Below are 13,609 nucleotides of genomic sequence, written 5' to 3' on the forward strand. Positions count from 1 at the left end.
AACTTCGATAGAATACATAGCCCGACCTTCTCTAGCCAAGATTTGTCGATCCTTTGTACAGTAATATGGGGTGGAATGTTATAGCGGGTCACGCCAGTGATATATTGTCATGATCATTATTTTAATATAAAATATTATACTTAAAAAATGGTTATTGCGGTTAAAACGGGGTATTCCTTTTTTTCCGAAAATTACGTTTGCGTATGGCACGTTATACCAACGTTGTTTTTATTTTATACGCATTTCGATCATTCAAAAGCAAACTCGTGTCCATAAAATCCCTTGTTTGACATATGACCCTGACATTTAATAACCGCTGCTGTAACACGTTGTCGAGGTGAAATGGAACGATTTCCAAAGACTGGCTTGTAACGCCTACCACATGCCATCGACGGCAAAAGGAATGAGTGGTAAAGGGCAGTAAGGTCTGTGTAATTGCATCGTTTTAACTAATAATGGTCGATTTTAATCTGTGGTTTGTAAAGTTTGATTGAAAATCACAGGAGTGGGTGGGTGTTTTTTTGTTGTTGTTATTATTAGGGTGTAATGGGTTGATATAGATGCAATTTCACATCAAATGATATGGAAACATGGAACCAAAAGTAGTCAGCAGAATTTATCGATTTGTAAAAGTTTACAGTTCGGTATCACGTGACCGTTTACAACTAATCAGATTACATAAAACACGTTCGATACATAAAAATTGGGATTATTAAAATATAAGATGTGGTAAACACAATGTCTCTGACTCAGGCCAAGATAATAATCAGAACAGTTAATACATATTCATAGGAAACTATTTTCTATATATTAGTTGGTTACAAAATTAAACAAAACTCAATGATTCGGGTCAAGTAGAAAATGAACTTGATTTATGACAACTAACAAACAAACAATGCTAATATATATATATATATACATAAGATTTCCGAAATGGCAATAAAGCAATATCAGGTCTGTGTGACCCATTAAATTGTTTTGTTTCAATTAAGTAATATTCGAACAATCATTACGAACGGTTGGCAAATGGATCTTTCTGTATTTCTGCACCAATGAGTTTTAATCAAAACTGGTTTTACTGGTTTTCGAGCCAAAAGCGAAAACCCTTAGGCATTTGATAAACTCTTTTTTGTAGCCCTTCCAAGTGCTGAGGTATAACCTCAGATAATGGGAGCAGATACAGCCACAGGTGTTTGGGCCACTCAAATTTGCATCTGATCCGTCCCTTGGAGCTGTCTGGACATGTGAAGTTTGCAAGCACATAATCATTCATTGGAGGCCAAACTGTGATGGGCTGGGACGATAACCTCCATGCTTCGTTCACCTCGTTTAGCATCAGCCTTGTTATGGGGATGGGACACCAATTATATTTCTCCCCCAGGGCTCGGATGTTTCCGCTGACTTCTGGAAGCTGGATCTCGTGAGTCTGTCAAGTCGTGTCTCACATGTTAATCGCTGAGAGGCGGCTGAGACTGTTCGGAAGTCTTCAATGTGACGTAATGCTGCTTCCGGATGTTCTAAGATGACACCCAGTCCCATTTAAACTGTTTGCACGTTACCAGTTGCTTTGGTCTGGGCAGTGAAAACTGCCAAGGTGTACTTTTCTTTGTGGCTTACGCTCTCGTCTATGTCTCTATTGTCGGTGTTTCTTGACATTTGCTCACCGACTGTGGCGTTGCAGCTGCATGAAGTTGGTAGAGCTTTCTCCTTTCGGCCTCCTGATTTCTGCTCACCTCTTGGGGAACGTGTTCCTTTTTCTTTTGTCTCTTTCTCCCTTCTTCCCTCTCCTGCCTTGCCCATTACTGAGTTGATCTCACTGTCGTTGTTGGCACTGGAAATTACTTGCTAGTTTCAAATAAAGCATGAAATGGTGTTTTATTTATGGAGGTGTAGTTTTCAATGGCCGTGATTCAATGGAAGGGTCGTTCGAGTGTACTTTGTTGTTGCTGTTGAGTTGAATTAAAGTGGTGTGCGCTCGCATTGAGCATGTACCACTGGTTTGTGATGCCACATGCATCATTTTGATTACTCCTAGGGGAAGGAATGGAGCCACTTCCTCCAGGCATTTATGTGTTCACAGAACACTTATTGATTGGGCCGTCAGGTCGAGGTACTTTTGTGTACATATCGATCTGATTGTAAGGCCTATATTTTTGATTGAGTGGGATTGGACCCAGCAAGCACTCCGTCATTCATTTGCATTGATTAGCGACTAGTGGGATTGGACCCGATCTAGTTCGTATATTTGTTTTATGATGCGTGCACTGCACGTATGGGGTTTGATGTCTGTCCGTGGCAAAGGGTGAAAGTGGTCGGGCTCGGGCGGAGTTGTCTTTCCACAGGTCAGTAGGGTTTTTCCGATCCAGGATATTTTGTTCTAAATTTCCGTCTTTTGGAATTTGAATAATAAGAAACTCTGTGCTGTTTTTAAGAGAGATAGAGTCTACTGAGGTCGATGTTAGCTAATAGGTGACAGCATTTTGATCGGTTGGTTTTGCAGCATTGTGCTGCTGGCCCTGGATGGAATTGGTGTTTTTTCCATCTTATCGAGTAATTATTTTGGGTCCTATTTTTCTAGTTGTAGATTTTGGTTGCAGCCTTGTACTGCTGGCCCTGATAGTCATTGGGTTTTTTGACTACCTTATACGAGTAATTGTTTGGGGTAGTATTCTATATATTTGTTATATTTGCAGCATTGTGCTGCCGGGCCTGATAGTCGTTGGGTTTTTTCGACTACCTTATATGTGTAAGTTTAGGGTCTTAATACGGGGATCGAGTGTACATTGTGCGCTCCCGTTATCGCGCCTGTGGTCTTCATCCCTGTCCCTGTCGTCTTAGCAGTGGGGCTACTTAATGGTTTGTTGGATTCCTGATACAGCTCAGCAGAACTGATGTTCTTCTTGCCTGGGCCATTAGGCTCCATCCACCCATTTTTACATGAATTGTTCGTTGATCTCTTAGCGGACGACTGTTGCAAAACAGATGATGATGATGTCGCGTTCGACCAATCGGCCATGTGCGGCTATTTAATGTACGCACTGCGTACTCTTTATTAATCCATTGCATACTTCATAATTGGTTATGTGCGAAAGCAGCAAAGAAGGAAACGGGCGAAAAGGGTCGCGTCTCGATGTCACTGGAAGCCTCCAGCTGATGAAGGGTTGAACATTTCATAAAGCACCTGTATGTTGAATTATGAAGATATGACCTCTTGTGGCAAGACTGACTGAATCACTGAGCCTGGATTATAGTCATGTGCGCCCATTCGGATATATACGACATGTTAATGCCCAAACCGAGGGCTACTTAATTTATCGTACAGAAGGGTAAAAGAGTCAAGCTCCTATACACGTTTATGCATACATGGTATGTTATTTAAATAGTCGTCTTGTGTGTAAAGGTTCGAACCATATGACTGCGACCAGCCCAGCGTGCAAGCACGCGACTTGGACTTTTCTTATGCTGATCTATCTCAGCGGGTTTGTGTCGAAGCCCCAATCTTCAATGTATGTTAGATAGACAAGTGTCAATCGTTCCTTTCACGCACTCGTCTACAGTTAGCTCTCTGTACCACAACACAATACGTCCGGTGGGAATAAAACCACACACGTGACGACATCCCGTTTCCGTGCGCACACGCTGTTCGGGGCATTTAGTTATATGTCAAGTGGGTTCTATCCAGAATTGATAAACTCCAGAAAAGGGCAGCCCGAATAATACTGAAACTTCCCGTTATGATTCCCTCGAATGTTTTGTTTTCACGTCTGCAATGGCTACCTATACAAAAACGTATTCTTCATTTTAAAGGAAGGATAGCTAAAGATAGTTTATTACTATTATTATTATTATTATTATTATTATAACTTCTAATTCATTTATTTAGATCACCAGTTTACTACGTCTTAATCAGGTAGATATGCAACTTGCAAGATATTCAGGGTACGGATGCCTTTTCTGTTATCTCTACGTTTTAGCAGGTGATATTAAAATACCTTCTGTCCGTCTGCTCGTCTGTCTGCAACGATATCTCCTCCTAAACCGGCGGATGGATCTTCAGTAAATTTTTTACGGAGATTGCCTATGTGATAACCATTTGTGAAAAAGGTATTGTCCGGGATGTCCTGAAGGATCCTGAAAGGGCAGCATGGTTCAGGTATACAAATATGAGTTATATTGACTGTTTTTAATATTACTTTTTCAATCTTTAGACACAAAGTTATAAGCTTGAAGACAGATATTATACTGTAACATGACGGATTTATGGATACAAGCCATGGATCAAGGTCAGAGGAGAGAGGAAAGAGAACTCGTGCGATATATAAAAAATGTGGCCATTTCTCTTGTTGAGCCATGGAACCTGCGGATATTTGTCGGGGGTGATATTCCCCCCCCACACACACACACAACCAAACACGAATAAGACTTTGAAATACGTCATGTTATATAAAACAAAGAGGTAGTAAAAAGGTAAACACGTCCAACCCATCAAAGAATCGGCTTACAAAAGTAGTAAATACATCCATTCCATCAGAGAAGCGGCTTATAAAAGTATAAACAGTGGAAAATGATAAGTAAACATATATCCATACCTACCCACCCACCCCTAACTACTACTGGACTTGATACGGCTGTATTAGCATCTTGATACAGGTATTCCGATACGATACGTATTACGATGATGCTTTGTGCTAATTTATATATAAACAGCGTATGCATAGCTCTACATCGTTAACAGACTGTTTTTTTTACTCTCTTAAAACTTACCCCATAACGATTTTAAACGTATACAGGACTCCATAATGATTTTAATGGTATACGGTACTCCATATCGATTAAAAAAGTATAGAGTACTCCATATCGATTTTAAAAAGTATAGAGTACTCCCTATCGATTTCAAACGTATACAGTACACCGTAACGATTTTTAAACTTTTCTATTATTCCAGAACGAGTTTAGAACGTATACAGTATTCCATAACGATTTAAAAAAGTAGAGTACTTAATGTCGATTTAAAAATGTATAGTGTTCCAAATTATATTAAAGCATATACAGTACTCCATAACGATTTTTAAACGTTTGTAATATTCCATAACGATTTTAAATGTATACAGTATTCCGTAACGATTTTAAAACATATACAGTACTCCATAAAGCCTTTTAAACATTTGTAATTTTCCACATTATTCCGTAACGATTTAAAAACGTATACAATACTCTATGACGATTTTAAAACACGTGTTCTATTCCATAACGATTTTAAAATGCATACGGTATATTGTTATGTCAAACTATTCTTGGTTAGACAAAAGTTTTTTAAAAAAAATATTTTTTAATTTTTTAACTATAACGTTATCGATGAGCATAGTAAAAAGAATTTTAGTATTTTACTCCAGTGACTTACACAAATTATTTGATTTAGGAAAGCCACAATTCACAAGCCCCGTAGAAACAAAATGCTACTTGAAATTCGCCCCCCCCCCCCCCCCCCCTCGGTCGGGCTTGGCGTCCGCTCCTTACGACGCCACTGGATAGATGTACGCTTACACAATGTCACAATTACTATTATTACGAAACAAATTGTATGATAAAATAAGACAGAAGAAAACAAGATAAAAACGTATAATTCTTAACGATAAGTTGATAAAATCAACTTAAAAGTGCACAGTGTTGTATAAACGAAATGCTAGCATGTTGTGATTCATCACTGCTTCTCCTACACACAACAACCAACAGTCTCGGTACAGTGGTAGCTGCTGAAGCTAGTGTTAGTTGCTAAGCTTGTAAATAGGAATGCATCTGTTTAGATCGATATGCTAGCCAACCTTCCAATCAAATAAGCTGTAGCCTTGCCACGGGTTTGACACGATTACTCCAGTCAACTGAAAACTTATAACGAATAACGAATAAAGTCATCATTCTAAAACCAGGTTTACTACAGTTGTATCGCACTTCATACGGTGAGTGAGATTTTTAGATCCCGCTGATATGCTTTTTAAAAATAGATTTCGCTGCCCGATTATCATGGAATCGACCAAGCACTCTTAGCCGACTAAGCAGCCGTCTAATGAAACGGTTATCTTTCATGTTATTTTTGATGGTGTTCCGGTGATGGTGTGTATCCGTTGCTCATCGGCGCGGAAGAGTAAAGGGTTGATATTTTTTATCAGTATGTAGAGTAAATACTTCTCAGATTCTACTACGAACTCGTTTAGGCCACTGCATAAGAAACGCATAAATGTTTAGGGCTTGGTGCGGCTGAATAATTCAATTAGCAGTACCTTTCCTATAACAGAGAAAGAACATTGATTTTTCTACTTCTGTTCGAGTGAATTAATCGAGAGTAGCAGGTGTAGAGAACACACAAATCCACAATGGTATATACTGGTGAACGGTGTTTTGAAAATACATACAGTTCGAAATAATGTTGATGTGATTGATCTTTAAATTATATTTCATACTAGAATCTGATAACGGATTTCCACATTCGTCTTGTTGAGTTGACGCCTCAGAAAGATCGATATAAAATGATCGAAGTTAGTGACTAATAAAACACTGGGAGCATTTTCTTGTCAGCCAGCGTGAAGAACGGTTCTTTATATTCTTAAGGAAAGCGATTTAACGGAGAAGATGGGCAATTTATCGGCCCAGTGATGACTGTTAGCAGAACACAGTTTTCATGTAAGTACCATTAAGGCGCATGCCAGAAAGTTCATTCTATTATTTTCCACAAGATGAGGAGACATACAATAACACTTTGATTCAAGTAGCGATAAGTACTAACATGTCGTGAACCGTTTACATGTCTTAGCAGTTTATTCCTTAAAGGAACTCAATTCTAAAATGTCGACAATTCGCAGGGCTTATATGGAAATATCTAATGGCATTCGAGGCCTGAGACTTCATCGAGAACAGCAGCAACAGCAGCAACAACAACAGCAACAACAAGCATGTGTCAAAGAAAATGCTCACAAATCAGTTAACGGTGCACCACTCTCAGTAGTTTCCGGACAGAAAACGGTACGTTCTCCAAAGCCGCTTATAGCACGAAAAATACGGCGACTTTTTGGACGATCTCAACCAACCATAATTCGTGATCTTTTCATGGATGAGAGATTTCTATCCAAATTTTTCATGTACTTCGCAGCTGAAGAAAGAGGTACTTTAGCTCAAGTCTGCAAAGCATGGAAACATATGTTATATCATCCTAGATACTGGGTCGACGTTCAACCCATAATTTCCTGTCGTGATCTGAATAAAGATATTGAGGTCAGACGCCAATTTTACGACAGCTTAATACAGCGTGGTTTTGATACAGTTTGTTTGTTTGGCGCCCGGGACGAGGATGTCATAGATTTCAGTAACCATTTTGTGACGTGTAAGAAACAAATACGTTCAATTAGTTTAAGATGTTCTAATGTCACTGATGCTGGATTGGAACATTTGTTTAAAAAGATGTCTAATTTGTACAAGATTGAGCTCTCAGGGTGTAATGAACTGACAGAAACTGGATTATGGTGCTGTTTAAATCCCAAAATTGTGTCCTTAACTATATGTGATTGCATTAATGTTGCAGACGATACTGTTGGTGCCGTGTCACAACTCTTGCCGTCACTGTACGAATTCACGTTACAAGCATATCATGTGACCGACGCTGCTCTAGCTTTCTTTAGCGCTAAGCAGAGCTACACCTTGTGTATACTTAGACTGCAATCTTGCTGGGAGATAACGAATCATGGAATCGTGAACATTGTACATTCCTTGCCAAACCTGACCGTTCTGAGCCTCTCTGGCTGCAGTAAAATTACAGATGATGGGGTCGAGCTGATAGCAGAAAATCTCCGGAAGTTACGCGTGCTGGATTTGTCATGGTGTCCACGTATCACAGACGCTTCTTTGGAGTACATTGCTTGTGATCTGAGTCAGCTAGAGGAACTGAGTCTTGACAGGTTAGTTGAGGTCTTGTTCGTCCCATTGTTACAAAACTCTACACACCCATATCAATAATTAATTCTGCTTCCAGGATCCATTTTCTCTTGGCGATGGCTTATTAATACGGCTATAAATGTGGTTTCTTACTTATATATATATATATATATATATATATATATATATATATATATATATATATATATATATATAAAATGAGCAGTCATCGTTTCCTAAAGAAAGTTTTGCATCTATCAAATGCGTCCCCGTAATAATTCTAATTACTACTCACCTTACACACTGTGTGCGGTATGTTCTTCTTCGCCAGGCTGGTAAACTGTAGCTAATCATTACTAGAATAAGAAATAATAATATAATTTCCTTCTCAAAGTGCAACATCCTTTCAGTCTCACAAGAAACCCCCCCCCCCCAGAGAAACATGTTTGGAAAATTCATTAAACAATGTGAAATTCATAGTGTAGTAGAGAAGCGAGTACTCCCCTTAGGAAGCGACTTGAATGCATTTTATGCAATATTTCAGCAGTGCGTGAACAGCCACCAACAATATCGAATAAAATAAACATGAAGCTGTATGTAGGTTTAAACAATGCAAATGTTTTGTCTCATCTATGGCACGTTAATGCCGCTAATGCCGTAAAATCGAATCAGAAAGGCAGTGTGCATGTTACCATTTATTAACAACTCTTTGTAGATAGTCTGGCCTGGCTAACAGTTGCAAATACAAGTTTTTCTTTTCTGTACCAACTGAATGATCATGCAACTGAAAAATGTTCATAGTTTTCCCTTTATTTGTCACATTCCTGATATGGGTCGTGGCTAAAAGAAAACAAAGTAAAGCAAATGCGACGAGATGTATGAACAATTTATGACCATCATAGAACCATATTCTTTATCTTGCTGCTAAGCATCATCAGACATTAGTAATTAATATTCTAAGATAATTGTTTGTGTTATGAATTATTACAGCATATGATGAGGCTGCATCATTCGCTTTTGTCGTCTGTTCAGCTGTCTCTTGTAGGAAGTAGTCGGCGGGTTAATGGCTTCTTCAAGCTGTATAGCTGTCCTTTATAGGTTGTAGTAGGCGGTTAAATGGCTACTTCAAGCTGTACAGCTGTACATTATGGGTGGAAGTAGGTGCATTAATGGCTGCTTCAAGCTGTTAATTTGTCCTTTATATTTAGCGGTAGGCGGGTGAATAGCTGCTTCAAGTTGTACAACTGTCCTTTATAGGTACTAGTAGGCGAGTGAATCGCTGCTTCAAGCCGTACAGTTGTCCCTTATAGGTAGCAGTAGATAGGTTAATGTATGCCTCAAGCTATACAGCTGTCCCTTATATGTAGTAGTAGGCGGGTTAATGGCCGATTCAAGCTGTATAACTGTCAATTATAGGTAGTAGTAAGTAGTTAATGGCTACTTCAAGCTGTACAGCTGCCCTTTATAACTAGCAGTAGGCGAGTTAATGTCTGCTTCAAGCTGTATAGCTGTCCCTTCAAGGCAGTAGTAAGCAGGTTAATGGCTACTTCAAGCTATACAGCTGCCCTTTATAAGTAGTAGTAGGCGAGTTAATGACTGCTGGAAGCTGTAAAGCTGTAAAGCTGTCCCTTATAAGTAGTAGTAAGCAGGTTAATGGCTACTTCAAGCTGTATAGCTGCCCTTTATAAGAAGTAGTAGTCGCCTTAATGATTGATTCAAGCTGTATCGCTGTTCCTAATAGGTAGCAGTAGGTGGGTTAATGGCTTCTTCAAGCAGTACAGCTGTCCCTTATATTTATTAATAGGCGGGTTAATGGTTGATTCAAGCTGTACAGCTGTCTCTTTTACAGGTAGTAGTAGGTGGGTTAATGGCTGTTTCAACCTTGTATGCCCTGCATGTGACATACTTCTCTGACTTTGCTTTGGAATATGACATTTTGGACAGTGAGATAAAATTACTGATAGCTGTTGAAAAACAAATCTGTATATTAGTAACATGCCTTTTTCGTTTTACGTAATGTATGGAGGTCTGAATTATACAGAGAAATCTCATTCATTTGTCTTCATTGGAGGAAATGATTTAATCTCGTTATCAATCTTCAAACTCTGATGACATAAAACAAACACATTATGTCTAAGGGGAACATCCTCATGAACTGAAAGAATGAACAATACTAGTGATCAGAAACTGGAAATGTTATGGGGCAGACAGTTATCTTCTTCCTCTAACCACGTATTTATTATACAAAGCAACACGTCCGGACTTAATGCCAGTGTGAACCTTACTTAATATCAGATGGTATGGACCAAAACGATTTTGTATTGTGTGGCTAATTCAAATTGTGTCGGTATTGTTAACACTCAGAATAAGCATTAGATTCTACATAGTTTCTAAGCTGCTTGTTGATCTTGCATTCTTGCTTTATCGATACTTTGTGATAATTTTATTCATTGCTATTTAATTTTTAATAAAGAACACTTGTAGCTTTGGTAAACAACTTTCCTTAATTTAACTCTAGCGTATACGTTGCATTTCGTGTTAGGGAGAGATATCGTTGCAAAAGCGATACGTTCCAAACACGATTTCACATTCAGAAATAGGTAGCTTGCAACTTGGATTGGTGAATCGAAAATTCAACTGAATATATTATCTCATCGATGTCATTCATATATCTGATATGTCGAAGATTCAATGTAAATGTCATATCTGGCCAGGGTCAGGCTGGCGGCTTAGCCCCCCCCCCCCCCCAGTCGCTCTAATGCCAAGTCTTGGAAACCCGTTGGAAACCCCCATGTGGCCTCTCAGATTCCGGTGCCCTCACATGAAATCTTCTATTAACTCAGCTCGCCAGACCGACCCCGAATCTGTTCCGACCCGGAATCTGTTCCTCCCATGTTTCTGTTTTTTTTTTTTTTTTTTTTTTGTATGTTGTAGAAGAAATCGTAGTTTTTACCGCCAAAATAATGACGCGGAACTAAGCGTTCACCCATGACTGCTTTTTAGCTAGACAACAATTTTTCAAGTCGATATTCAGTAGTTACAGTGCACAACGTCTTTACTACCTTATATTTTGATGCGACGAATTTTCCCCAAGCATGTGATGCTACGCAAAACTTACCCTTACATAACGTCTATGCTCGCTTATAACACAAGTCTAACTGCCGGTAGATCTGGATCAGTGCAGTTTATTTTATGAGTAATCAGTAGAACAAACAAAATATATCCTCATCTGCAGGCGCGTTATGCTACGGCAGATCAGGAGCTTTGTTGTTCGCTGTTTAACTCGATCTATAAAGTAATACATACGGTTACGCTAATCAGTTTATCTGGGTTAGTTCCTAATTGATGTGAATATCCTGGTGCAAAGCCCCATTAGGTCTATTTTCTTTCTAACATAGTGCATATGACCATAGAGTGTGTGTGGGGGGGGGAGGGGGAACGGACGAAATTAATGCCTCGAACTGTACGTTTTCTCAAGTATTATCTTCTATCAGACTCGACAAAGTAATTACAGATTCATTTACGATCATGGTAGGAGTATCGAAGCCGTAATATCATATAGCGACTTTTCGTTTGTCTGTTTTGTAGGGACGTACAGTTGAGCAATTACATCAGGCTAAGTTGATGGGAATAAAGTTTGATGTATTCTGCTTGTAAGGAATGCAGATACAGATATATTGTTTTTACAATTTTTGTGCGTTAAAACGTTCCACTGGTAAGAAAAAAGACGTCTTTAAAATAAAGAAAATCGACTGTAAACTTCGTCTTCCTCGTGTTGTATTTAACATGTTTGACATAAGGGAAGTCACTCTTGCAATTGATAAACTACATTTCCAATATTGACTAAACATGCTGAAACATTATTGGTGAGGCAAACACATGGTATAAAAACGTAGAGAAATATCATTACATGTGTCAGAGAACTGCTATATCTAATGTTTCGTTATTTTCCAGAGTTCAAGAGATTTATTACATTTGTGTACCAGTACAAAAGATATATTGCTTCCAGGAAGGATGCAATATTTTCATTTGCATACTGTCTGTCTTCAATTATTTTTAAGTCATTGTTTACTAAAGCATTGGAATTCAACAGTATGGCGAATTGTATTTGTTTTCTTTCCGTTTATTTTAAACTTACAGGAAATTTCAAATGATGTTCAGATTCGTTTCAGTAGATAACAAATTCTGACGAGACCACTGCATCGTTAAAACGTTACCAACGCTAAAGACGCCATGATGTATTCTCAGTATTGTTTTGTGACTAGAATGGAGCTTTCAAAGATATTCTTAAATAGGGCACCCGCCACTGAAAAGGCTTGAGAAATGTGAGCAACGGCCAAACTGCGATGTACCTGCTGCATTTCTGCGGGCATTCCCAAGGTTAAAATGAATATGCTTGAAAAGTGACCAGTTCCTCCCGCCACCCCCACCCCCGATACACACCAGGCTATATATGTGACAAAGTTTTTTAATTAAAGCATTCGAAACTAGTACTGTACAAAACAACAATTTGCTCAAGGGTGTTTGGTAATCAAGAAAGGGTTTTAGGAGGACATATTATAGAAATAACTAAATTTTGCACATAATACTAACTCCTGAAAAGTGATATTAGAAAAAAATAAAAATAAAAATAAATAGGACAGCTTAACATAAAACACAGCAAACACTCGTTCAACATCGGTTAAGAATTTTCCAAAATGTTTCAAGTTTCCATGTGTTAAGGGAAGATAATTGTCGTCGGTTTCATTATTATTCACGGATTGTATTAATATCATAAAAGAGCTAAAGTGTAACTACTTTATTCAAATGCTTTTTCAAAATACAAATGATGGATAATTTTATTGCAATTTTAAAGTAAAGTAAAATTTCTTCTTCACAGCATCAGATCCGGCTGACCTTATTCATACGTCATTAGATACGTTTGAAATATTATGCTAACGAAAAACAGTTGAATTTGGAGATTTCTCATTCATTTTTCCAGAAATGGCGTATTCATTTCTTATAAATTAAATTTAGCTTTCTATTTTTAGTAATAAAAATAACATTTCTTCTTTCTCATTTAGATATATACTAATTTAAATGTATTTCTTTGGGAAATAAAAGAAACAGAAGACTTGAGTGCTGTTAAAGAAAAATTTGTTTACATTTGTAATCCGCATCTGTGATATAACCTAAATGAGGTAATGGCAGAAAGTTTTTGATTATTTATCTCCCCCGAAAAATCATTAACTAATCTTAACTCTAAAACTATGCAACAGATTCTGATCAAAATTTCACTGCTGTTTAGGCTACGTTGTTCGGAGTTTATCCGTATGTATGTATTTATATCGATCCACCATTTTATTGAAGCCCCCCCCCCCTTGAAATTGAAGATTTTCCTCTTCTCTCTTTCTGCCATATATGTTTAGATTCTAATTGCCTGATCTATTCGCAACATATTTGTACGCAATGTTTGTGTCAGCAATGACACAAAGATGCACTTAAAAACAGGATTAATTCATATTACGTTTCAGGTCTACGGCCCTAATGTATGCAAAGTGTTTCAAAAGTCAAATGTGAAAAGATGATTGTTGTTTAGTTGTTTTGTCGCGATAGTACATAACTGTCGCCAAGAAACAAAGATGTGAATGTATCAATTTTACAATGGATGGTGGTGAAGAAACTGTTATTAATAATAACTCGTTAG

The 13,609-nt window shown here is 38.1% G+C and overlaps 1 protein-coding gene across 1 annotated transcript in view; it reads left to right on the forward strand.

Moving 5' to 3' along the window:
• The first annotated feature begins 5,666 nt into the window (after nucleotides 1-5,666).
• The window catches only part of LOC149774375 (uncharacterized), a 122,874-nt gene continuing 114,931 nt past the window's right edge, over nucleotides 5,667-13,609 (forward strand). Inside the window, exon 1 of the mRNA XM_089945350.1 lies at nucleotides 5,667-7,946. Coding sequence (XP_089801476.1) covers nucleotides 6,841-7,946 — 1,106 coding nt within the window. The 5' untranslated portion in view covers nucleotides 5,667-6,840. The remainder of the gene's footprint in view (nucleotides 7,947-13,609) is intronic.

The sequence above is a fragment of the Sinohyriopsis cumingii genome, unplaced genomic scaffold (genome assembly GCF_028554795.1).
Source record: "Sinohyriopsis cumingii isolate HCF-2022 unplaced genomic scaffold, ASM2855479v2 utg000262l, whole genome shotgun sequence".
Classification (NCBI taxonomy): domain Eukaryota; kingdom Metazoa; phylum Mollusca; class Bivalvia; order Unionida; family Unionidae; genus Sinohyriopsis; species Sinohyriopsis cumingii.